The 24,114-nt window shown below is 42.2% G+C and overlaps 1 protein-coding gene across 1 annotated transcript in view; it reads right to left on the bottom strand.

Moving 5' to 3' along the window:
- Positions 1–794: 794 nt before the first annotated feature.
- LOC110504499 (protocadherin-11 X-linked) overlaps positions 795–24,114 on the bottom strand; it is a 328,975-nt gene continuing 305,655 nt past the window's right edge. Inside the window, exon 7 of the mRNA XM_036970557.2 lies at positions 795–10,432. Coding sequence (XP_036826452.2) covers positions 9,987–10,432 — 446 coding nt within the window. The 3' untranslated portion in view covers positions 795–9,986. The remainder of the gene's footprint in view (positions 10,433–24,114) is intronic.

Here is a 24,114-nt window from a genome sequence, read left to right on the forward strand (position 1 = left end):
GTTGGTTAGCTCTGTAGACAGTCCAGGTGAGAACACAGTAACGAAACAGGGTTGGTTAGCTCTGTAGACAGTCCAGGTGAGAACACAGTAACGAAACAGGGGTTGGTTAGCTCTGTAGACAGTCCAGGTGAGAACACAGTAACGAAACAGGGTTGGTTAGCTCTGTAGACAGTCCAGGTGAGAACACAGTAACAAAACAGGGTTGGTTAGCTCTGTAGACAGTCCAGGTGGGAAGTCATGTCTCTTCATTCTGAGATGATGCCCCCACAGATGTAGCCTGGATCCCAGACCTTTGTATGTTATCATTCCACTCCTTGCCACTCTTTAGCAAGACAAACAGCTCTGAATTCCAAGCTACCCAGAGGAAGGGAAAACATAGACCAAGGATATGTTTCATATCTCTGGTCTGTACTGTAATGTATTGTACTGTCTTGTATTGCATGTGTTGCTGTGATTCTGTGTATAGAGACGTATTGCCAGGGACACTTGTCTTGTCGATTTATAAACACGTTATGATTTCTGAAGATATGTAGATATTTATCTTCTCATTTGTACCTCACATTGTTGTATACATTCGTATACATTCGAATCACATGGCAAAAAAAAACAACATTTTTTTACTATTGAATGGAAAAAGAGTCTACTGTAATGGCGACGGGGTTGATTAAAGAAGACGTGTATAGAGCTTGTAACAGCTTGAAGATATTATAGTTGGGTGTCAGAGGTTCATGTTATCTCTACACGGGGTAGATTTGTCTCCGTGCAGAAGGAAGAAACTCAAGCGTAGTCCGAACTTACTTTTGACGACTCAATATTTAATGGTTCAGGTCAAATTCCATGACAAGAAAATAAATGGTTTCACCATGTATGGAAGGTCATTTTCATGGGATATTTTACAAAGGCATGACAACACAGAGTTGATCAATACTATACTGCTGGCAAGCGTTTAAGCTTTCTCTCCAAGCGACCTCCAAACCGACACCCACCAATGACTAATTTACAAGCATATATATTATATAGCAGGTATATCATATATAGATTTTATACAAGATACGTGTGTGTACATAAAATATTCTGGCAAGGTGCATGCCAGTATACATACATGCACCAAAAAAAAATGCGCACACACACACACACACACACTAGCTGCACACACACACACTCGCTGCACACACACTCGCTGCACACACGCTGCACACACACACACTCACCAATATATGCAGGTGTACCCATTTACCTTACAACAGAGATTGTAGTCTAATCACTTCACGTTTACATTTGGATTAGCTTTTTTCATGACTGAATTCAGGTGACTAAACCTTTACTCGACAATATATAAACATATATAAACCAGTCTTGTTGGTTGCCACCTTGTCAATTCTTCTCAAAAGGTACCGTTATGTACAATATAAAAAAAAAAAACAATTAAAAAAAATCACAAAATTGTTGTGATTTTAATTTTGTGTGTACATGCCTCATATTCATTTACACGTCTGAAAGTGAACATTTTTTTTTGTGTTTTGTCAGTCACGTATTGTCAGTTCAGAAGGGATATATGGTTACAACAACACAAGTGGTTGATGACGGCCAAATGACAACACAAATCCACCCCGAAAACCTGTTAAAAATCAACACAGTAGCGTAGCAAAACTAGTGAGAAAAGGGGATTTAAAAAAAAAACGTCCCACATGCAGAGATGATCATGACGACGGAAGATGACATCACAATGACCCGACCTTCTAAAATGAATCCTGTTTATTTGTTGTTGACGATGAAAACATTCCATAGATGAAATAAAGGATTTTGTCAAGCTGACGGGTGACATTGTTTCTACGACTACCGGTATGTTTTATGGGAGCTTCATAACACTCCATTTGACATACAGTACACAGTGCATACTCAGTATCTTCCTTTTTTTTGGGTTCATACGTGAAACCTTTGGCACAAAGAGAAACTGCACTAAAGCGTTCACCCCCATCCTAAAAGACACATTTACATTTATACTGAATTCCTTTTTATATTTATTTATTTTTATATATTTTTTTTTTTAACAAAAACAGAAATCTCTATCTCTCTATCGCTAAATCTCTAAATCTTTGTCAGGGATGAACAAACAAATGGGGAATTCCAAATAACTAAATAACTCAAATGCCCCCTGCTATTTAAATATTGAATTGATATCATATCTATTGTTCTACATTCGTGCAATTGTCAAAATAGTTTTTAAGGAACTTATATAATAATGAGTGCCACTTGAGAATATTGTTATTTGGTGTCATTCCCACTCTAGGCCTATATCAGATATCTGTTTGACAGTCCCACTCTAGGCCTATATCAGATATCTGTTTGACAGTCCCACTCTAGGCCTATATCAGATATCTGTTTGACAGTCCCACTCTAGGCCTATATCAGATATCTGTTTGACAGTCCCACTCTAGGCCTATATCAGATATGTGTTTGACAGTCCCACTCTAGGCCTATATCAGATATCTGTTTGACAGTCCCACTCTAGGCCTATATCAGATATGTGTTTGACAGTCCCACTCTAGGCCTATATCAGATATGTGTTTGACAGTCCCACTCTAGGCCTATATCAGATATGTGTTTGACAGTCCCACTCTAGGCCTATATCAGATAACTGTTTGACAGTCCCACTCTAGGCCTATATCAGATAACTGTTTGACAGTCCCACTCTAGGCCTATATCAGATATGTGTTTGACAGTCCCACTCTAGGCCTATATCAGATAACTGTTTGACAGTCCCACTCTAGGCCTATATCAGATAACTGTTTGACAGTCCCACTCTAGGCCTATATCAGATATCTGTTTGACAGTCCCACTCTAGGCCTATATCAGATAACTGTTTGACAGTCCCACTCTAGGCCTATATCAGATAACTGTTTGACAGTCCCACTCTAGGCCTATATCAGATAACTGTTTGACAGTCCCACTCTAGGCCTATATCAGATAACTGTTTGACAGTCCCACTGTAGGCCTATATCAGATATGTGTTTGAAATTCCCACTGTAGGCCTATATCAGATCACTGTTTGACATTCCCACTCTAGGCCTATATCAGATATCTGTTTGACAGTCCCACTCTAGGCCTATATCAGATAACTGTTTGACAGTCCCACTCTAGGCCTATATCAGATAACTGTTTGACAGTCCCACTCTAGGCCTATATCAGATAACTGTTTGACAGTCCCACTCTAGGCCTATATCAGATAACTGTTTGACAGTCCCACTGTAGGCCTATATCAGATATGTGTTTGAAATTCCCACTGTAGGCCTATATCAGATCACTGTTTGACATTCCCACTCTAGGCCTATATCAGATTACTTTTTGACAGTCCCACTGTAGGCCTATATCAGATATCTGTTTGACAGTCCCACTGTAGGCCTATATCAGATATGTGTTTGAAATTCCCACTGTAGGCCTATATCAGATCACTGTTTGACATTCCCACTTTAGGTCGATATGGAGCCTTAGGTGTTGTTGTAACTTTCAGGTATCAAGCATTCCCTACCCCTGTCTGTCTTGTGTGATTTAAATTGACATAAGAGCATTCTATCCATCTGTGTTCCTCTGTATGAGCATGATCTATGTATATCAGATGTACACTGAACAAAAATATAATTAGGCCCCAATCTATGGATTTCACATGACTGGGAATGCAGATATGCGCCATAAAAAAAAAGGTGAGGACATGGATAAGAAGACCAGTCAGTATCTGGTGTGACCACCATTTGCCTCATGCAGCGCGACACATCTCCTTCACGTAGAGCTGATCAGGCTGTTATTTGTGGCCTGTAGATTGTTGTCCCACTCCTCTTCAATAGCTGTGAGAATTTGATGGATTTTGGTGGGAACTAGAACACGCTGTTGTACAAGTCGATCCAGAGCATCCCTAACGTGCTCAATGTGGTGACATGTCTGGTGAGTATGCAGGCCAACAGGAGCATGTTGCCGTGCATTATCATGCTGAAACATGAGGTGATGGCGACAGATGAATGGCACGACAATGGGCCTCAGGATCTCATCATGGTATCTCTGTGCATTCAAATTGCCATCGATAAAATCAAATTATGTACGTTGTCCCTAGCTTATGCCTTCCCATACCATAACCCTGTCCTGCATCTGCCCAGTACAGTTGAAACCGAGATTAATCCGCAAAGAGAAAACTTCTCCAATGTCTCAGTGGCCATCAAAAGTGAGCTTTTGCCCACTGAAGTTGGTTACGCCGCCAAACTGCAGTCAGGTCAAGACACCGGTGACGACGACGAACACAAAGATGAGCTTCCCTGGGACGGTTTCTGACAGTTTGTGCAAAAATTATTCGGTTTGTGCAAACCCACGTTTTCATCAGCTGACCTGGTGGCTGGTCTCAGACGATCCCGCAGCTGAAGAGCCAGATGTGGATGTCCTGGGTTGCCGCGGTTACACGTGGTCTGTGATTGTGAGGCCGGTTGGATGTATTGCCAAAATCTTATGGTGGAGAAATTAACATAAAATTATTTAAAAACAATGTTTTATGGTAGAGAAATGAACATAACATTCTCTGGCAACCGCTCTGGTGGATATTCCTGTAGTCAGCATGCCAATTGCATGCTACCTCAATTCTTGAGATATCTGTGGCATTGTGTTTTGACAAAACTGCACATTTTAGAGTGGCCTTTAATTGCCCCCAGCACAAGGTGCACCTGTGTAATGATAATGCAGTTTAATCAGCTTCTTGATGTGCCACACCTGTCAGGTGGATGGTTTTGTTGGTAAAGGAGAAATGCTCACTAACAGGGATGTCTTTTATTTCAGCTCATGAAACATGGGACCATCACTTCACACGGTTGCGTTTATATTTTTGTTCAGTATATATACTATAAGTATATTGTGTGATTTTGTGTGTTTCAGTTAAGCGTCAATATCATTGCTCTATACGCAGTTCGAATGTAATTGAATCACACCTCACACACTGCAAAGAGACAGATCTGTGTTCACAGTCACTGTCTGAAGGAAGCAAAGTGCTTTGTATTTTCTTTGTCAGCTTACTCTGTCCCTTCTGTATTTGATGAAAGACAAATGTATTGAAAATGTAACTGCAACCGAGTAACTGTTTCAGGATGACATAGAAATTAAAAAATATTCCGCAAAATGGAATTGATATTCAATTCATGGGTGGGACTTGGGTGGGCCGTGGGTTAACCACGTTCAACGAGTAAGATTTATTCAATTCATGAATCAAAATTCAACGATTTTCCTTAATTGACTCGGGGTTGAGATGAAATTGACCCTGACCTTGACCCTTCTACATGACACTCTTATGACACGTGCAATTTCACCACCGGTAGCTTCGCTAATGCATTTCTATACTGATGGATACCTGACCCAAAGTGTCATCTGAAAGCAAGCGAGAGTCTCGACCAAGCGCAGACACATTTGAAAATCTAGTCCGTCAGTGAGAATGGTACACTAAGCATGTCCTGTTACCGTCTAACCCTGCAGGGAGAATGGTTCCCTAAACATGTCCTGTTACTGTCTAACCCTGCAGGGAGAATGGTACCCTAAACATGTCCTGTTACCGTCTAACCCTCCAGGGAGAATGGTACCCTAAACATGTCCTGTTACTGTCTAACCCTACAGGGAGAATGGCACCCTAAACATGTCCTGTTACCGTCTAACCCTGCAGGGAGAATGGTACCCTAAACATGTCCTGTTACTGTCTAACCCTGCAGGGAGAATGGTACCCTAAACATGTCCTGTTACTGTCTAACCCTGCAGGGAGAATGGTACCCTAAACATGTCCTGTTACCGTCTAACCCTGCAGGGAGAATGGTACCCTAGACATGTCCTGTTACCGTCTAACCCTGCAGGGAGAATGGTACCCTAAACATGTCCTGTTATCGTCTAACCCTGCAGGGAGAATGGTACCCTAAACATGTCCTGTTACCGTCTAACCCTGCAGGGAGAATGGTACCCTAAACATGTCCTGTTACTGTCTAACCCTGCAGGGAGAATGGTACCCTAAACATGTCCTGTTACCGTCCAACCCTACAGGGAGAATGGTACCCTAAACATGTCCTGTTTCTTTCACAAGCCGCTAGAGGACACAGTTGTAAACCAATTAAAATGTATTAACTGATGATCGTTATGCAATGTTAGCCAAATCTATGACAGTCAACTGTTATTCAGAATGAACATCCTTGAAACTCTGGACATGTGGTTACATCAAAGATATAGTGGATAAAACACAGGAGAACGTACTATAGAAAGGATGTATGTCAATATGTGAATATAGAAAATATATCCTCTATGTTAGGCCGCCTGAATATGGATGTAGAAACTCTTATTATAGTGGTTACTAACCTGACGTGATACGGGTACAAATTAAAGCAAATAAAAAGCTATTTGCAGCCAGACTGTAAATAGTACCAGTCAAAAGTTTGGACACACCTACTCATTCAAGGGTTTTTCTTTATTTTTAATATTTTCTAGATTGTAAAATAATAGTGAAGACATCAAAGCTATGAAACAACACATATGTAATCATGTAGTAACCAAAAAAAGCGTTTCACAAATCAAAATATTTTGTATATTCTTCAAAGTAGCCACCCTTTGCCTTAATGATAGCTTTGCACACTCTTGGCATTCTCTCAACCTGGTTCATGAGGTAGTCACCTGGAATGTATTTCAATTAACAGGTGTGACTTGTTAAAAGTTAATTTGTGGAATTTTTTTCCTTCTCAATGCATTTGAGCCAACCAGTTGTGTTGTGACAACGTAGGGGTGGTATACAGAAGATAGCCCTATTCGGTAAAAGACTAAGTCCATATTATGGCAAGAACAGCTCAAATAAGCAAAGAAATGACAGTCCATTATTTATTTAAAAGATGAAGGTCAGTCAATCCGGAACATTTCAAGAACATGCTGCAGAACATAAGTCCATTAGAGATAATTGCACCTCAGAATGCAGCCCAAATAAATGTTTCACAGAGTTCAGGTAGCAGACACCTCTCAACATCAACTGTTCAGAGGAGACTGAGTAAACCAGGCCTTCATGGTTACATTGCTGCAAAGAATCCACCACTAAAGGACACCAATAAGAACAAAAGTCTTGCTTGGGCCAAGACACACGAGCAATGGACATTTAGACCTGTGGAAATCTGCCCTTTGCTCTGAGTCCTAATTTGATATTTTTGGTTCCAACTGCCGTATCTTGTGTGAGACGCAAACATGTGTGGTTCCCACCGTGAAGCATGGAAGAGGAGGTGTGATGGTTTGGGGGTGCTTTGCTGGTGACACTGTCTGTGATATATTTAAAATTCAAGTCACACTTTACCAGCATGGCTACCACAGCATTCTGCAGCGATACGCCATCTCATCTGGTTTGCGCTTAGTGGAACTATCCTTATTCTTTCAACAGGACAATGACCCCAAACACACCTCCAGGCTGTGTAAGGGCTATTTGACCAAGAAGGAGAGTGATGGTGCTGCATCAGATGACCTGGTCTCCACAATCACCCGACCTCAACACAAATGAGATGGTTTGGGACGATTTGGACAGCAGAGTGAAGAAAAAGCAGACAGCAAGTGCTCAGCATATTTGGGAACTCCTTCAAGACGGTTGGAAAAGCATTCCTCATGAAGCTGGTTGATAGAATGCCAAGAGTGTGCAAAGCTGTCATCAAGACAAAGGGTGATTTTGATTTGATATGTTAAACACTTTTTTTTGGGTCACTACATGAGTCCATATGTGTCATTTCATAGTTTTAAAGTCCTCACAGATTGTATACAGTGTAGAAAATAGTAAAAATAAAGAAAAACCCTTTAATGACTAGTTGGGTCCAACCGTTTGACTGGTACTACCCTTTTCACCCGACTAGTAGGAAATACATAATGTTTTAGTGAGACTAGACAACTATTACAGAACTGTCAACCACGGCTATTACTTACTGTGGAGATGACGTAATTAGACTATTGGGAGATATTTTTAATTGGCTCCATAGCACTCATTACGATGCGTGCAGAACATGTTATATTTTATGAAAGGAAGATAACGAAGTGAAAGTGTGGTGGAAGAGCAAAGGCTGTATCTCTTTGCATGGAACCTCTGTCTGGGCTGTTCAAGAGATAATGTAGAAAATTAGTATGTTCTTATTACAGGAGAAAGATAATGTTGAAAATTGGTAGGTTCTTAATACAAGGAGAAAGATAATGTAGAAAATGAATATGTTCTTATTACAGGAGAAGGATAATGTTGAAAATTAGTAGGTTCTTAATACAAGGGGAAAGATAATGTAGAAAATGAGTATGCTCTTGTGACAGGGGAAAAGATAATGAAGAACATGAGCAGGTTTGCCGTAGAGTGGAGGGAAAGGTGGTGAAAAGCATCGTAAACATGCCATACAAGAAACATTTGAGGAGGAACACAGTGTTAGGAATATAATGGGGGAAGAGCCTGTACTGTATATTTATATAAAGTGTTAGCACGACACAGAGTGAAACTATTTTTTTGTCCATTGAGTCTTAGGTATGTGTCTGAAGACCCCTGAACAAGACGGGATTCTTTGAACATAATTCAGGCAAGAGAAAAGGGTAACTTGGATCATCAGTTGGAGCTGGAGCTGAATGTCTTGCTGGATACACTAAGCAGTATTGCACCAGAGATTGGACCAAATACACCGTTACACCTTGGGTTCACGAATAGCATATTCCCAGATTCTGCTTGTTCGACAAGATATACTGTGTGTGTTTTTGTTGTTGTTGTTGTTTTCTTTATCGGTAAGTAAAATGGTGTTTGGGGTTCCACTAAGCTGGTTCCAATATGCATAGTATTTATTCATCTTTTTGATCAGTGATCAGAAAAATCTCTACCAAACTGAAAGCTGACCTTATATATATATATATATTATTATATTTTTTGCTGTTGTGAATCTACTTTGGTATAGGACTACCATTTTTATATACTGTACATGGATTAAATTGGACAAAAATTTCTTCAAAGAAGTTTGTCATTTCATACACATTTCAATTTCTTTTGCACAATATCATTCTATGAGTACAGCCATTGTCAGGTCCTCTTCTTCACAACATTGTGGAGACTGAGTAACAACATTGTGGAGACTGAATAACAACATTGTGGAGACTGAGTAACAACATTGTGGAGACTGAGTAACAACACTGTGGAGACTGAGTAACAACACTGTGGAGACTGAGTAACAACATTGTGGAGACTGAGTAACAACATTGTGGAGACTGAGTAACAACATTGTGGAGACTGAGTAACAACATTGTGGAGACTGAGTAACAACATTGTGGAGACTGAGTAACAACATTGTGGAGACTGAGTAACAACATTGTGGAGACTGAGTAACAACATTGTGGAGACTGAGTAACAACATTGTGGAGACTGAGTAACAACATTGTGGAGACTGAGTAACAACATTGTGGAGACTGAGTAACACCATTGTGGAGACTGAGTAACAACATTGTGGAGACTGAGTAACAACATTGTGGAGACTGAGTAACAACATTGTGGAGACTGAGTAACAACATTGTGGAGACTGAGTAACAACATTGTGGAGACTGAGTAACACCATTGTGGAGACTGAGTAACAACATTGTGGAGACTGAGTAACAACATTGTGGAGACTGAGTAACAACATTGTGGAGACTGAGTAACAACATTGTGGAGACTGAGTAACAACATTGTGGAGATTGAGTAACACCATTGTGGAGACTGAGTAGCAACATTGTGGAGACTGAGTAACAACATTGTGGAGACTGAGTAACAACATTGTGGAGATTGAGTAACCGCTTTGTCATCATCCCTTCCTTCACATTTCATGTTCACACACATACACACAAACTATCAAGATAAATTGGTTGGTGTTACTCTGTCCCCTTACAGCCCCTTACTACTGATGTTAAATATACATCAAGATACATTAGACAAACTGGTTGGTGTTAATTTGGCCCCGTACAGCCCCTTACAGCTGATGCTCATGTAAGAAGGCAGACGATCCCTCATTGGCTGGGGTCTGCTGGCCCGACAAAGGCGAGGAAAAGCTGGCCAGAGGGATGACCTTGACGGGGTCAGACTCCTTACTCTTGCTACTGCAGTGTCTTTCCAGAGTGTTGTAGAACTGCGGTCGGTTCATCCCTTTAGCCAGATCGTCTTTGGGCGCAGGCCTTCCCAGGGTATGGCACTGACGCCCGTCCGCCTTGACTCCCCTGGCCCAGGGGTAACTCTGCTGATGCTGGAAGCCAAAGGAGGGCAGGGTAGGCAGGGTACCCGTGTTGGACGGAGACTGGAACTGGGTCACCAGGGAGGGGGGCATCCAGCAGCTGTCGGAGTGGCCCAGGATCAGACATTCCTGGGTGCACGTCTCGGAGGCTTCGGCCAGGGCCTTGGCGAGGTTCACCTCCACCATGGCTGCAGCACAAAGACATCAAACGAAAGAGAGAAAAAAATAAGAAAAAGGATAAGAAAATAATGATAAGTTCAGTTAAATTATTTCAGCATTCCATTTACTGTTAGTAAAAGGATTGAGACAAGGATATTGTAGTGCTGGGCCTTTTTTTTTTTTTTTTTAAGTTAGAGAGGGGTCAAGAAAAACAAAAAACAACTGCTAAGTTAGTAGAATTAAGTTGTATGTTTAGCTGAAGGTGACCTGTAAATGTTTAACCCTTTAGATGTTTATCTGAAGGTGACCTGTAAATGTTTAACCCTTTAGATGTTTATCTGAAGGTGACCTGTAAATGTTAACCTCTTAGATGCTTATCTGAAGGTGACCTGTAAATGTTAACCTCTTAGATGTTTATCTGAAGGTGACCTGTAAATGTTAACCTCTTAGATGTTTATCTGAAGGTGACCTGTACATGTTAACCTCTTAGATGTTTATCTGAAGGTGACCTGTAAATGTTAACCCGTTAGATGTTTATCTGAAGGTGACCTGTAAATGTTAACCTCTTAGATGTTTATCTGAAGGTGACCTGTAAATGTTAACCTCTTAGATGCTTATCTGAAGGTGACCTGTACATGTTAACCTCTTAGATGTTTATCTGAAGGTGACCTGTAAATGTTTAACCCGTTAGATGTTTATCTGAAGGTGACCTGTAAATGTTAACCTCTTAGATGCTTATCTGAAGGTGACCTGTAAATGTTAACCTCTTAGATGTTTATCTGAAGGTGACCTGTAAATGTTAACCTCTTAGATGTTTATCTGAAGGTGACCTGTAAATGTTAACCTCTTAGATGTTTATCTGAAGGTGACCTGTAAATGTTAACCTCTTAGATGCTTATCTGAAGGTGACCTGTAAATGTTAACCTCTTAGATGTTTATCTGAAGGTGACCTGTAAATGTTAACCTCTTAGATGTTTATCTGAAGGTGACCTGTACATGTTAACCTCTTAGATGTTTATCTGAAGGTGACCTGTAAATGTTTAACCCGTTAGATGTTTATCTGAAGGTGACCTGTAAATGTTAACCTCTTAGATGCTTATCTGAAGGTGACCTGTAAATGTTAACCTCTTAGATGCTTATCTGAAGGTGACCTGTAAATGTTTAACCCTTTAGATGTTTATCTGAAGGTGACCTGTAAATGTTAACCTCTTAGATGTTTATCTGAAGGTGACCTGTACATGTTAACCTCTTAGATGTTTATCTGAAGGTGACCTGTAAATGTTTAACCCGTTAGATGTTTATCTGAAGGTGACCTGTACATGTTAACCTCTTAGATGCTTATCTGAAGGTGACCTGTAAATGTTAACCTCTTAGATGTTTATCTGAAGGTGATTAAAGGCAGTAATACTCATTTGAATCATCCCATAAAGAGAAAAACAGAAGCAGAACATGTCATTCCCATTGGTGTTCCCTTGGTTCCCTGTGTTTACCTACAACAGACAATGAATTCCCAGTAGATTAATTAAATAAGAGCTGTCTCTGTTGTTGGTTTCTGAGATTGGCTTTAATGTACTAAACATTTTATGAACATCCTAAAACATTATTATTTAAAAAAAAAAATTGTCACCATGGCACACTTTGGTTCCTCTGATCTACTCAACATTACCTCAATCTGGTCAATTATGATAACTAAAAGATGTAAACATCACAAAATCGTACTAATCAACACTTCTTAGGATTCTTGTTAGCATATTTTATGTGCAAGCTACAATGAGTATAGTCATGAGCTATAGACTGTATTTGCATTCGGGGAGAGAGAAAGCAGGGAGGGAGAAAGCAGGGAGGGAGATAGCAGGGAGTGAAATAGCAGGGAGGGAGAAAGCAAGGAGGGAGATAGCCGGGAGGGAGAAAGCAAGGAGGGAGATAGCAGGGAGGGAGATAGCAGGGAGGGAGAAAGCAGGGAGGGAGATAGCAGGGAGGGAGATAGCAGGGAGTGAGATAGCAGGGAGGGAGAAAACAAGGAGGGAGATAGCCGGGAGGGAGATAGCAGGGAGTGAGATAGCAGGGAGGGAGAAAACAAGGAGGGAGATAGCCGGGAGGGAGAAAGCAAGGAGGGAGATAGCAGGGAGGGAGAAAGCAAGGAGGGAGATAGCCGAGAGGGAGAAAGCAAGGAGGAAGATAGCAGTGAGGGAGAAAGAAAGGAGGGAGATAGCCGGGAGGGAGAAAGCTGGGAGGGAGAAAGCAAGGAGGGAGAAAGCAAGGAGGGAGATAGACGGGAGGGAGATTGCAGGGAGGGAGAAAGCAAGGAGGGAGATAGCAGGGAGGGAGATAGCCGGGAGGGAGAAAGCTGGGAGGGAGATAGTCGGGAGGGAGAAAGCTGGCAGGGAGTAAGCAGGGAGGGAGAAAGCAGGGAGGGAGAAAGCAGGGAGGGAGAAAGCAGGGAGGGAGAAAGCAAGGAGGGAGAAAGCAGGGAGGGAGAAAGCTGGGAGGGAGATAGCAAGGAGGGAGATAGCAAGGAGGGAGAAAGCAAGGAGAGAGAAAGCAAGGAGGGAGAAAGCTAGGAGGGAGAAAGCTGGGAGGGATATAGCCGGGAGGGAGATAGACGGGAGGGAGATAGCAGGGAGGGAGAAAGCAAGGAGGGAGATAGCAGGGAGGGAGATAGCCGGGAGGGACAAAGCTGGGAGGGAGATAGTCGGGAGGGAGAAAGCTGGCAGGGAGTAAGCAGGGAGGGAGAAAGCAGGGAGGGAGAAAGCAGGGAGGGAGAAAGCAAGGAGGGAGAAAGCAGGGAGGGAGAAAGCTGGGAGGGAGAAAGCTGGGAGGGAGAAAGCTGGGAGGGAGAAAGCAAGGCACTCCAACTATCTTATCTCATTATGCTCAAGCTGACATCACATGTGAAATGAGTCCAGGAAGAGAAAGAGGCCTCACCATTGAGCCCCAGCAATAAAACCTGTCAACTCCTGTAATTAGAATGTAAAACAGTATGCACCACAGCAAACAGGAGCCCACAGAGTCTGATAGTTCTGACACACAAAGAGGAAAAGAAGAGAGGTCCTTGCTATGACATCATATAAAGTCCTCCAGGCCTCTGCTTCAAGCTGTCACATTGAAATAATTTAGCATATTTGCATAAGTAAGAATGCTATCAATAATTGAATAGTCCTTAGTCCTTAGTCTGTGTCTATGGCTGTGAGATCCTGACATTACAAGTTGAGCATGCTCTGTTTAATTTAATTCCCTAGCCAGCTCAAATTTGAAACAATGACTTTCACAACAGTGAAGTTATTTTATTAAAGAGTCTAAACCCTGTCTAAGCTGGAAGAGGGGGTTCTACTAAGCTATATGGATTTTTTTTTTTAAAGAATGTCATATCAAGGATAATTTTGCTATCGGACGCTATAGAGAAAAGTTGGCAGGTCGGCTGTCCCAACTTCAGACGAGTCCCAAGACGTTGTGGGGATTGTAGAGCAAAACAGAGAACACCATCGTGTTTTGTGAGAGTCTCATCTTTCCATAGAGGGGTCTTAACAGTTCGTAGGCCAAATCGGACGCGACAGACAATTTTGTGAGATTACCAATTTTCATGATGTCTCATGGTCTGACAAACACGCTCCAGCGTTTTCACCGCAGATGCGGAAGTGTTGCAAAGGCGGATATGGTGGATGGAGACGCATCCAATGCAAAAAAAAGAAGATATCTCGAGCTTAAACTGACCGATTTGTTGTAATTAAACTTTTAAAAAATATATATATATTGCTAATTAGACTCCCCCCCCCCCCTCCATGGTGGCCCCTTGGGCATGGAGTCCCCCTTGGGCATGGAGTCCCCCTTGGGCATGGTGGCCCCTTGGACATGGAGTCCCCCTTGGGCATGGTGGCCCCTTGGGCATGGTGGCCCCTTGGGCATGGAGTCCCCCTTGGGCATGGAGTCCCCCTTGGGCATGGTGGCCCCTTGGGCATGGTGGCCGCTTGGGCATGGAGTCCCCCTTGGGCATGGTGGCCCCTTGGGTATGGAGTCCCCCTTGGGCAAGGAGTCCCTCTTGGGCATGGTGTCCCCTTGGGAATGGTGGCCCCTTGGGAATGGAGTCCCCCTTGGGCATGGTGGCCCCTTGGGTATGGAGTCCCCCTTGGGCAAGGAGTCCCTCTTGGGCATGGAGTCCCCCTTGGGCATGGTGGCCCCTTGGACATGGAGTCCCCCTTGGGCATGGTGGCCCCTTGGGAATGGTGGCTCCTTGGGCATGGAGTCCCCCTTGGGCATGGAGTCCCCCTTGGGGATGGTGGATGGAGTCAGATCTGGAAATTAGAGCTCTATTCAATCCACTGTCGCGGAAGTTCCGCTTTAAAGCGTGATTGAAATTTAAAGGTAATTTTCCTGCGTTCGCCGAGACTGCAATTCACTGTAAACGTTGTACAGTACAGTATATGTGGGCTCAATGGGACAGTACCTTCATATTTCTATCGTTCCATACAGTACGCAACGGCTGCAGCAATACAGATTGAATGGAGCCCGAAACCTCTCAATGTCGGCCTGCTCAGCCTCCCAGCCTCTGAGTCTGAGTGAATACATCGTCTGAGCAGCAACTGTGTCAGCTTTCAGAGGGTCACTAACTTCATTTAGGGAACAAAAATGATGCAGCTCACTGAGCAAGCACAATGAGTCCTTACTTTTCCCCGAGTCAAATCATTTAATAGCAGCCTTTTCTCTGTAGTATTTTTTCTTTTACAAGGTACATTTTTTTTTGTTGGAGGGGAAAATAACATACAAAATATTACTCGAGACACACACACACACACACACACACACACACACACACACACACACACGCAGACGCACACACACACGCACACACACACACACACACACACACACACACACACACACACACACACACACACACACACACACAGACGCACACACACACACACACACAGACGCACACACACACACACACACACACACACACACACACACACACACAGACACACACACACACACACACACACACACACACACACGACAAAGCCTAGATGCATGTGCAAGGAACACCAGTGCATCCCCCTCACAACATAAGTGATCAGTTCAAAGGCAGATGAACATGTCTGTAATGACATAATACTGAGGGTAAGGTATTTGTTGCGGCAGTGCTTTCCCTGGGTGAAGTCACAGTGAGAGCTGTCATTGCTGCTGTGACAACAGCCAGAGGAGGAGTGCTGCTATGTCTGTATGTGATATTTCACATTAAACAGCTCAAAGGGGATGGAGTCTGTATCCGTTTCTACTCTACGGGGGGACCAGGGCTAGGTCCCCAAACGGCACCCTATTCCCTTCCACAGTGCACTATTTTTAATAGGGGTCAAAAGTAGTGCACTGTTTTAGGGAATATGGTGTCATTTGGGGACTTGACTGACGTTGATAACAGCTCAGACTACTTTCGTCAGCCTAGAGGGGAACTGGTACCCCTAATTTCTGATGCTTTCTAACTGCCTAGAGTGGAACTGGTACCTCTGTCTGATGCTGTTTAACTGCCTAGAGGGGAACTGGTACCTCTAACATCTGATGCTGTTTATCTGCGTAGAGGGGAACTGGTACCTCTGTCTGAGGCTGTTTAACTGCCTAGAGGGGAACTGGTACCTCTGTCTGATGCTGTTTAACTGCCTAGAGGGGAACTGGTACCCCTAACATCTGATGCTGTTTAACTGCGTAGAGGGGAACTGGTACCTCTGTCTGATGCTGTTTAACTGCCTAGAGGGGAACTGGTACCTCTAATGTCTGATGCTGTTTAACTGCCTAGAGGGGAACTGGTACCTCTAACATCTGATGCTGTTTATCTGCGTAGAGGGGAACTGGTACCTCTGTCTGATGCTGTTTAACTGCCTAGAGGGGAACTGGTACCTCTAATATCTGATGCTGTTTAACTGCCTAGAGGGGAACTGGTACCTCTAATATCTGATGCTGTTTAACTGCCTAGAGGGGAACTGGTACCTCTAATATCTGATGCTGTTTAACTGCCTAGAGGGGAACTGGTACCTCTGTCTGAGGCTGTTTAACTGCCTAGAAGGGAACTGGTACCTCTAATAACTGATGCTGTTTAACTGCCTTTTGTATTGAGGGAAATAACAGTACCACCTGTGTAGCTTCAAAAACTAATTACACATTGGGCTGATAGATACCGTACGTGAATCAAAAAAATATTATCTGTGATGGTTTCTCTTTTCTCTTAAAGGACATTTATTTTGAATAGAAATGTGTGGGCAGGTAACATGCTGTTTAGATCTGGTTTGAAAATACTGGTTATGTGTTTATCGTACTGCAGCCATACAACTGTGTATACGTTTTAATGTCATAGCCTGTGTCTTCAATCCAGCACTACACCTTTGTTATCATCTATCACTGCAGACTTTAAAGGCAATCCATGATAACTTACTGTACAACATCGGTCTAAATGACACCTCTTGAAAATATGCCAAAATTCACCCTAAAGGACTGAGATCATAACACAGCACATCACTCTTCCTGGACCTGCAGTGTGTGTGGCATAGTTCTTGACCACCAGCAGATATAAAGGTCTTAAGCAAGGTGATTCCACTGCTTTTGCCAACGTCAATATAACATTGCTACCTCATCACATCCACGAGCCAATCGAACGCTTACATACTACGCCCCATCGCTTTGACCTTCCCTTCCCCATAGCAACTTCTGTGGCTGATTGACCTCAGCCGTGTGAATCCCGGAATCCTACAAATGTAGGAACTTAATTTGATCACTCTTTTGTTGCTGGGAATTTTACTGCACAGTAAACTCGTTGTATATTCAAGGTTGATTTGTCTTAACAAAAAATGTATCTAACCCCTACAAAAAAAATTACATTAAAACATAACATAATAATTCACATTTTCTCTTGCTGCAGCATTATTTTCCTGCAAACTCTCTCAAATTAAGATCCCACATCTGTACGTAACCAAATCTTACTCGACTGAATCTGAATCTTACTTTACACACCTACAGTACCAACGAAGTGAGTGTTAATTTGACATAAAACCTCTGCATGGAAAATTGCATTGGTCTTCAGGTCTTATTCAACAAAGATACTTTTAAGTCTGATAATCATAAACCTTTCCCATGCGAATACAAGGATGTTTACCACCATACCTGGCTAAATCTGGAACAGGTTCACAATTATTAAGACATGCACATCAAATATTATTAAACTCATTATGCGAGCATGTAGAAACCCATTAATGCTAATTAAATGGATAATTGCATATCATCCAGGACATATGATTCCTCAAACACCATAACTTTTCTTACCAGGACGCAGAAGTATTGTTACCAGTAAGCAATGAGAGCCGATGTAGGACTTCAAATCCAAATCAAATCAAATGTATTTAAAAAAGCCCCTTTTACATCAGCAGATGTCACAAAGTGCTTATACAGAAACCCAGCCCAAACCCAGGTAACAACAGGGATTAGGCAACTTTCTCTGATGTTGTGTCTTAGATTCTTGAAATACGTTGTGTTCTGTACGATTCTTATTCAAATCAAATCAAATCAAATGTATTTATATAGCCCTTCGTACATCAGCTGATATCTCAAAGTGCTGTACAGAAACCCAGCCTAAAACCCCCAAACAGTAAGCAATGTAAATGTAGAAGCACGGTGGCTAGGAAAAACTCCATAAAAAGGCCAGAACCTAGGAAGAAACCTAGAGAGGAACCAGGATCTGAGGGGTGGCCAGTCCTCTTCTGGCTGTACCGGGTGGAGATTATAAGAGTTCATGGCCATTAAGGCCAGATCATTTTTCAAGATGTTGAAACGTTCATAGATGACCAGCAGGGTCAAATAATAATCACAGTGGTTGTAGAAGGTACAACATGTCAGCACCTCAGGAGTAAATGTCAGTTGGCTGTCATAGCCGAGCATTCAGAGGTCGAGACATCAGGTGCAGCAGAGAGGGAGAAAGAGAGAGGGTGAACAGGTCAGGGTTCCATAGCCACAGGCAGAACAGCAGAAACTGGAGCAGCAGCACGACCGGGTGGACTGGGTACAGCCAGGAGATATCAGGCCAGGTAGTCCTGAGGCATGGTCCTAGGGCTCAGGTCCTCCGGGAGAGAGAGAGATGGGAGAATTAGAGGGAGCATACCTAAGTGCACACAGGGCACCAGCTAAGACAGGAGAATTACACCCCAGATAGGACAGACTGACCCTATCCTCCCGGCACATAGACTATTGCAGCATAGATACTGGAGGCTGAGATGGGGGGGGGGGGGGGGGGGGGGTTCGGGGGAAACTGTGGCCCTGTCTGACGATACCCCAAAACAGTACCAACCAAGCACGATATAACCACACCAACTTTGTCAAAGCATAGCCTAAAACACCACTGAAGGAACATCAACAGAACTTACTACCTTGAGACAAGGCACGAAAGAGCTCCTCCACCGCATGAGCCAGAGGGAGCGCAGAACCGGACAGGAAGATCAAATCAGTGACTCAACCCACTCATGTCAAGTATAGTAAAAAAAAAGCCTGGCACAACGTGACGCACCCCTCCTAGGGATGGAATGGAGGAGCACTAGTAAGCCAGTGACTCAGCCCCTGTAATAGGGTCAGAGGCAGAGAATCCCAGTGGAGAGAGGGGAGCTGGCCATGCAGAGACAGCAAGGGTGGTTCATCACTCCAGTGCCTTGCTGTTCACCTTCGCACCCCTGGGCCAGACTACACTCAATCATAGGACCTACTGAAGAGATGAGTCTTCAGTAAAGACATAAAGGTCGAGGCCGAATCTGTGTCTCTCACATGGACAGGCAGACCATTCCATAAAAATGGAGCTCTATAGGAGAAAGCCCTGCCTCCAGCTGTTTGCTTAGAAATTCTAGGGACAATTAGGAGGCCTGCGTCTTGCGTCTTGTACGTGTAGGTATGTGCGGCAGAACCAAATCAGAGAGATAGGTAGGAGCAAGCCCATGTAATGCTTTGTAGGTTAGCAGTAAAAACCTTGAAATCAGCCCTTGCCTTAACAGGAAGCCAGTGTAGGGAGGCTAGCACTGGAGTAATATGATAATTTTTTGGGGTTCTAGTCAGGATTCTAGCAGCCGTGTTTAGCACTAACTGCAGTTTATTTAGTGTTTTATCCAGGTAGCCAGAGAGTATAGCATTGCAGTAGTCTAATGTAGGAGTGACAAAAGCATGGATTAGTTTTTCTGCATAATTTTTGGACAAACATTTTCAGATTTTTGCAATGTTACGACGATGGAAAAAAAAGCTGCCCTTGAAATATTCCTGATATGTTCTTTAAAAGACAGATTAGGGTTCAGAGTAACGCCAAGGTACTTCACAGTCTTATTTGAGACGACTGTACAAACCATCTGCACAAGACACATTTTTGCTCAATCTCTGTCTGTCTATCTGTCTGTCTGTCTGTCTGTCTGTGTGGGTGTCTGTGTGGGTGTGTGTGTGTTAGAGAAAAAGAGAGAGTGAGATAAAGAGAGAGAGAGAGAGAAGTGCGTGAAAGAGAGAGAGAATGTAGTTTGTAATTACCAAGACTTTATCACCTTCCATTGCCTCAACACCCACTCCAACTGTACATCAGGATAGGCAAATGGATGGCCATTAATAATAATGGGACTGTTTAACCCCATAGGCGCTAGACAACAGGGACAGATGACATTTTTTCACTACAGACCTAGTCACAAGCATCATTTTGTGTAAGAAGACCATATTTCATTTGACAAGAGAATCAGAAAAAAAATAGAGCCACATATTACAAGCTCTGTGGATGTGTTTCATTTCCTCAGCACTCTCTCCCTCTCTCAACATTCATATTTCTGCCCAAGACCCATCTCACGAGTGATTGATAGTTTCAGAGATGGGATGCATATGATTTGTACAGTACCAGTGAAAGGTTTGGACACGCCTACTCATTCCAGGGTTTTTCTTTATTTAAAAAAATATATATATTTTCAACATTGTAAAAGAATAGTGAAGACATCAAAACTATAAAATAATACACATGGAATCATGTAGTAACCAAAACAATTTTAAAAAAAATGTAGCCACACTTTGCCTTGATCGTTGTATTGAGGAGACCAAAGTACAGCGTGGTGTGAATGCATGAATGCATGATTGATGGAAAAAACACAAAGTACACTAAAACTAACTGACTAATTGACTGACTAACTGACTAACTCACTAACTCACTGACTGACTAACTCACTAACTGACTAACTCACTAACTGACTAACTCACTAACTCACTGACTAACTAACTGACTAACTGACTAACTGACTAACTGACTAACTGACTAACTGACTAACTGACTAACTGACTAACTGACTAACTGACTAACTGACTAACTGACGCGACCTCTATAGAAACTGAGTGCTAACATGCAACATAACATAGACAATAACCCACCAACCACAATACAAAACAGGCTACCTAAATATGGTTCCCAATCAGAGACAACGACAAACACCTGCCACTGATTGAGAACCATATCAGGCCAAAACACATAGAAATAGACAAACTAGACATACAACATAGAATGCTCACTTATATCACACCCTGACCAAACAAAACATAGAAACAAACAACGCAAATCATGGTCAGAGTCATTGACGACAGCTTTTCAGATTTGTTTAACACTTCTTCGGTTACTATGTGATTCCATACGTGTTATTTCATAGATGTGATCACTATTATTGTACAACGTAGAAAATATCAACAATTAAGAAAAGTAGGTGTGTCCAAACTTTTGACCGGTTCCTGTATTTACGTAATTAGAAACTTAAAAGACAGACAGGCAGGCGTATCCCATGTTTCCCATGGCATGAAAACGTGCAGGCTAATCACTGAAATGCCACTGGTAAAAACAGTCATAGCAACCGCCTCTACGGAAACCATTACATCGTATCCCATTCGGAAGGTGTATATCTAGCCAACCAGATTCCAGAGTCTTCAGAGTTGGTTACTATGGAGATTAAATTACTCCAGTTATTTGAAGCCAACCCAATTTTATTTAGTGTTTCTTAATTGTTTATATATATAAGAAGATAAGCAAGGGTCTAATCTCGGGGGGAGGCAATAAAGGTGACAAGCGTTGTCATTGTCACCAGCGACAAGGGCATGAGCAGTGGGCGAGAGAGAGTCAATATGACATTGTGAGGCAATGAAAAAGCACTGTATGAATTGGAACGATGCAGGGCTTGGCGGATGTATCAGGGAGGTCGACATGACTGTGTAGGAGGTTTGGCTGATGTGTCAGGGAGGTCGACATGACCGTGTAGGAGGTTTTTACCTCTCATTATAATCCAGCAGGTCAGGTTGGACATGATGATTGTCAAAGCCTCTGACTGCAACCCCAATGAAATTCTGATCAAATACGCAGCTATTCAGTTAAATCCATAGCCATTACTGTGTATGTTACAGTCAAGAAGTATAGGAGTACCCGAAGTTGAGAAATGATGGTAAAATATCAAAAATAATGTTATAAATGGTGTTTATGCCACTTTAAATAATGTCACTTTAATAAGGTTTACTTATCTTGCATTACTCAAATCACATACTGTATTTTTAAACCATCTATTGCACCTTGACTATGTACTTCGACCATCGCTCATCCATATACTTATACGTACTGGTACATATTCTCATTCACCCCTTTAGATTGGTGTGTTTTAGGTAGTTGTTGGGGAAATTGTCAGATTACTCGTTAGATATTACTGCACTGTCGGAACTAGAAGCACAAGCATTTCGCTACACTCGCATTAACGTCTGCTAACCGTGTGTACGTGACCGATACAATTTGATTTGATTTGACACAGTTAGTTTTAAGGACGTCACCGGCCCTGCTCTCAGAGAGAAGACTGCATTGTGTTTTTCACTGTTTTCTTTCTGCTTTTCAACAGCAGTACAGTGTCCCTGGTAACCAATGGGGTTCCATTAAAAAGACATCTGAGATAAGGAGGAAAATGTAATTCAAATCTACTCCAGGCTAATTTTCATTTGATTCATTCACCAAGGTTCATCGTCACACAATGACCAGTCCCTGAGCTGGGTAATTATTTATCAGTACTTCAGGGACCCATGCTATTCCACTTCTGCAATCCATCTACCCTAGTCCATCTCCTGTTCTCTCGTATTTGACCCATTTGTAACTGAGAGTAATTGCAGGCAGAAACAACATCTAACGATTACTTTATCTGGGAGTCGAGAACAGAAAAGTCACAGACAGGCACTTTCAACAAAGGACAAGGTCTGTTGTTTCTTTTGGGTGGGAGGGGGGGGGGGGGGGGGGCGGTTACACACAATTTCAGACAACAAAAGAATATTATTGACTGAGATTAGAAAACCCAAAACAAATAACAAAGGAACAAAAGAAAGGACAAAGTTCATAGAGAGAGAATGAATCATCCTGGACACCCTGCGTCAAACATTCGTTTCACTCTTTTTGTTAGTGTTGATTAAATACATGTCGCTGGATTGAAGAGACATATACATATATATATATTATTTATTTTCTCTCGACATAAACACCTCCAGGGGCAATGTATAGACTTAATTGAATGTACATTCGGTAGTCTATCATCCAGCCACGCTGTTCCACTATCCTCTCCTTGTACCGTTCTCAGTCCGACCACGTAAATATTTACTAAAAGTCACACCTACCGCTCTGCTCTGTAGCTGGGATTATTTTATCAACAACAAAATATTGACCAATAATTCTGCATTTATGGGCCAATCGTTTTATTATTCCATCCAGCTTTTACTTTCTAAGTCCCGACCAGCAAACATTTGTGTAAAAGGCATGCTACTCTATAAGAACCAGTCTGACAGTATAATACAAGGCATACTACTCTATAAGAACCAGTCTGACAGTATAATACAAGGCATACTACTCTATAGGAACCAGTCTGACAGTATAATACAAGGCATACTACTCTATAAGAACCAGTCTGACAGTATAATACAAGGCATACTACTCTATAGGAACCAGTCTGACAGTATAATACAAGGCATACTACTCTATAGGAACCAGTCTGACAGTATAATACAAGGCATACTACTCTATAAGAACCAGTCTGACAGTATAATACAAGGCATACTACTCTATAGGAACCAGTCTGACAGTATAATACAAGGCATACTACTCTATAAGAACCAGTCTGACAGTATAATACAAGGCATACTACTCTATAGGAACCAGTCTGACAGTATAATACAAGGCATAATACTCTATAAGAACCAGTCTGACAGTATAATACAAGGCATACTACTCTATAGGAACCAGTCTGACAGTATAATACAAGGCATACTACTCTATAAGAACCAGTCTGACAGTATAATACAAGGCATACTACTCTATAGGAACCAGTCTGACAGTATAATACAAGGCATACTACTCTATAGGAACCAGTCTGACAGTATAATACAAGGCATACTACTCTATAAGAACCAGTCTGACAGTATAATACAAGGCATACTACTCTATAGGAACAATTCTTCCTTTTTAAAGTCTGACAGTATAATGAAATGAGTACTACTGCATAACTCTGATTTATATCAACACGAGCAGAAGTAATGGTGACAAGCAGTTATTCTTCAATCTGTTGTTGTTGTCCCCCCCTTGTCATTGTTGTTTGCTCTGTGTTGTCATGGTAATGGTACTGATTGCATCTCCTTCATTATGTGAGATGGCCTTGAGGATGGACGGAAGGTG

Source organism: Oncorhynchus mykiss, chromosome 25 (assembly GCF_057628025.1).
Source record: "Oncorhynchus mykiss isolate SJ-2025 chromosome 25, ASM5762802v1, whole genome shotgun sequence".
Lineage (NCBI taxonomy): Eukaryota > Metazoa > Chordata > Actinopteri > Salmoniformes > Salmonidae > Oncorhynchus > Oncorhynchus mykiss.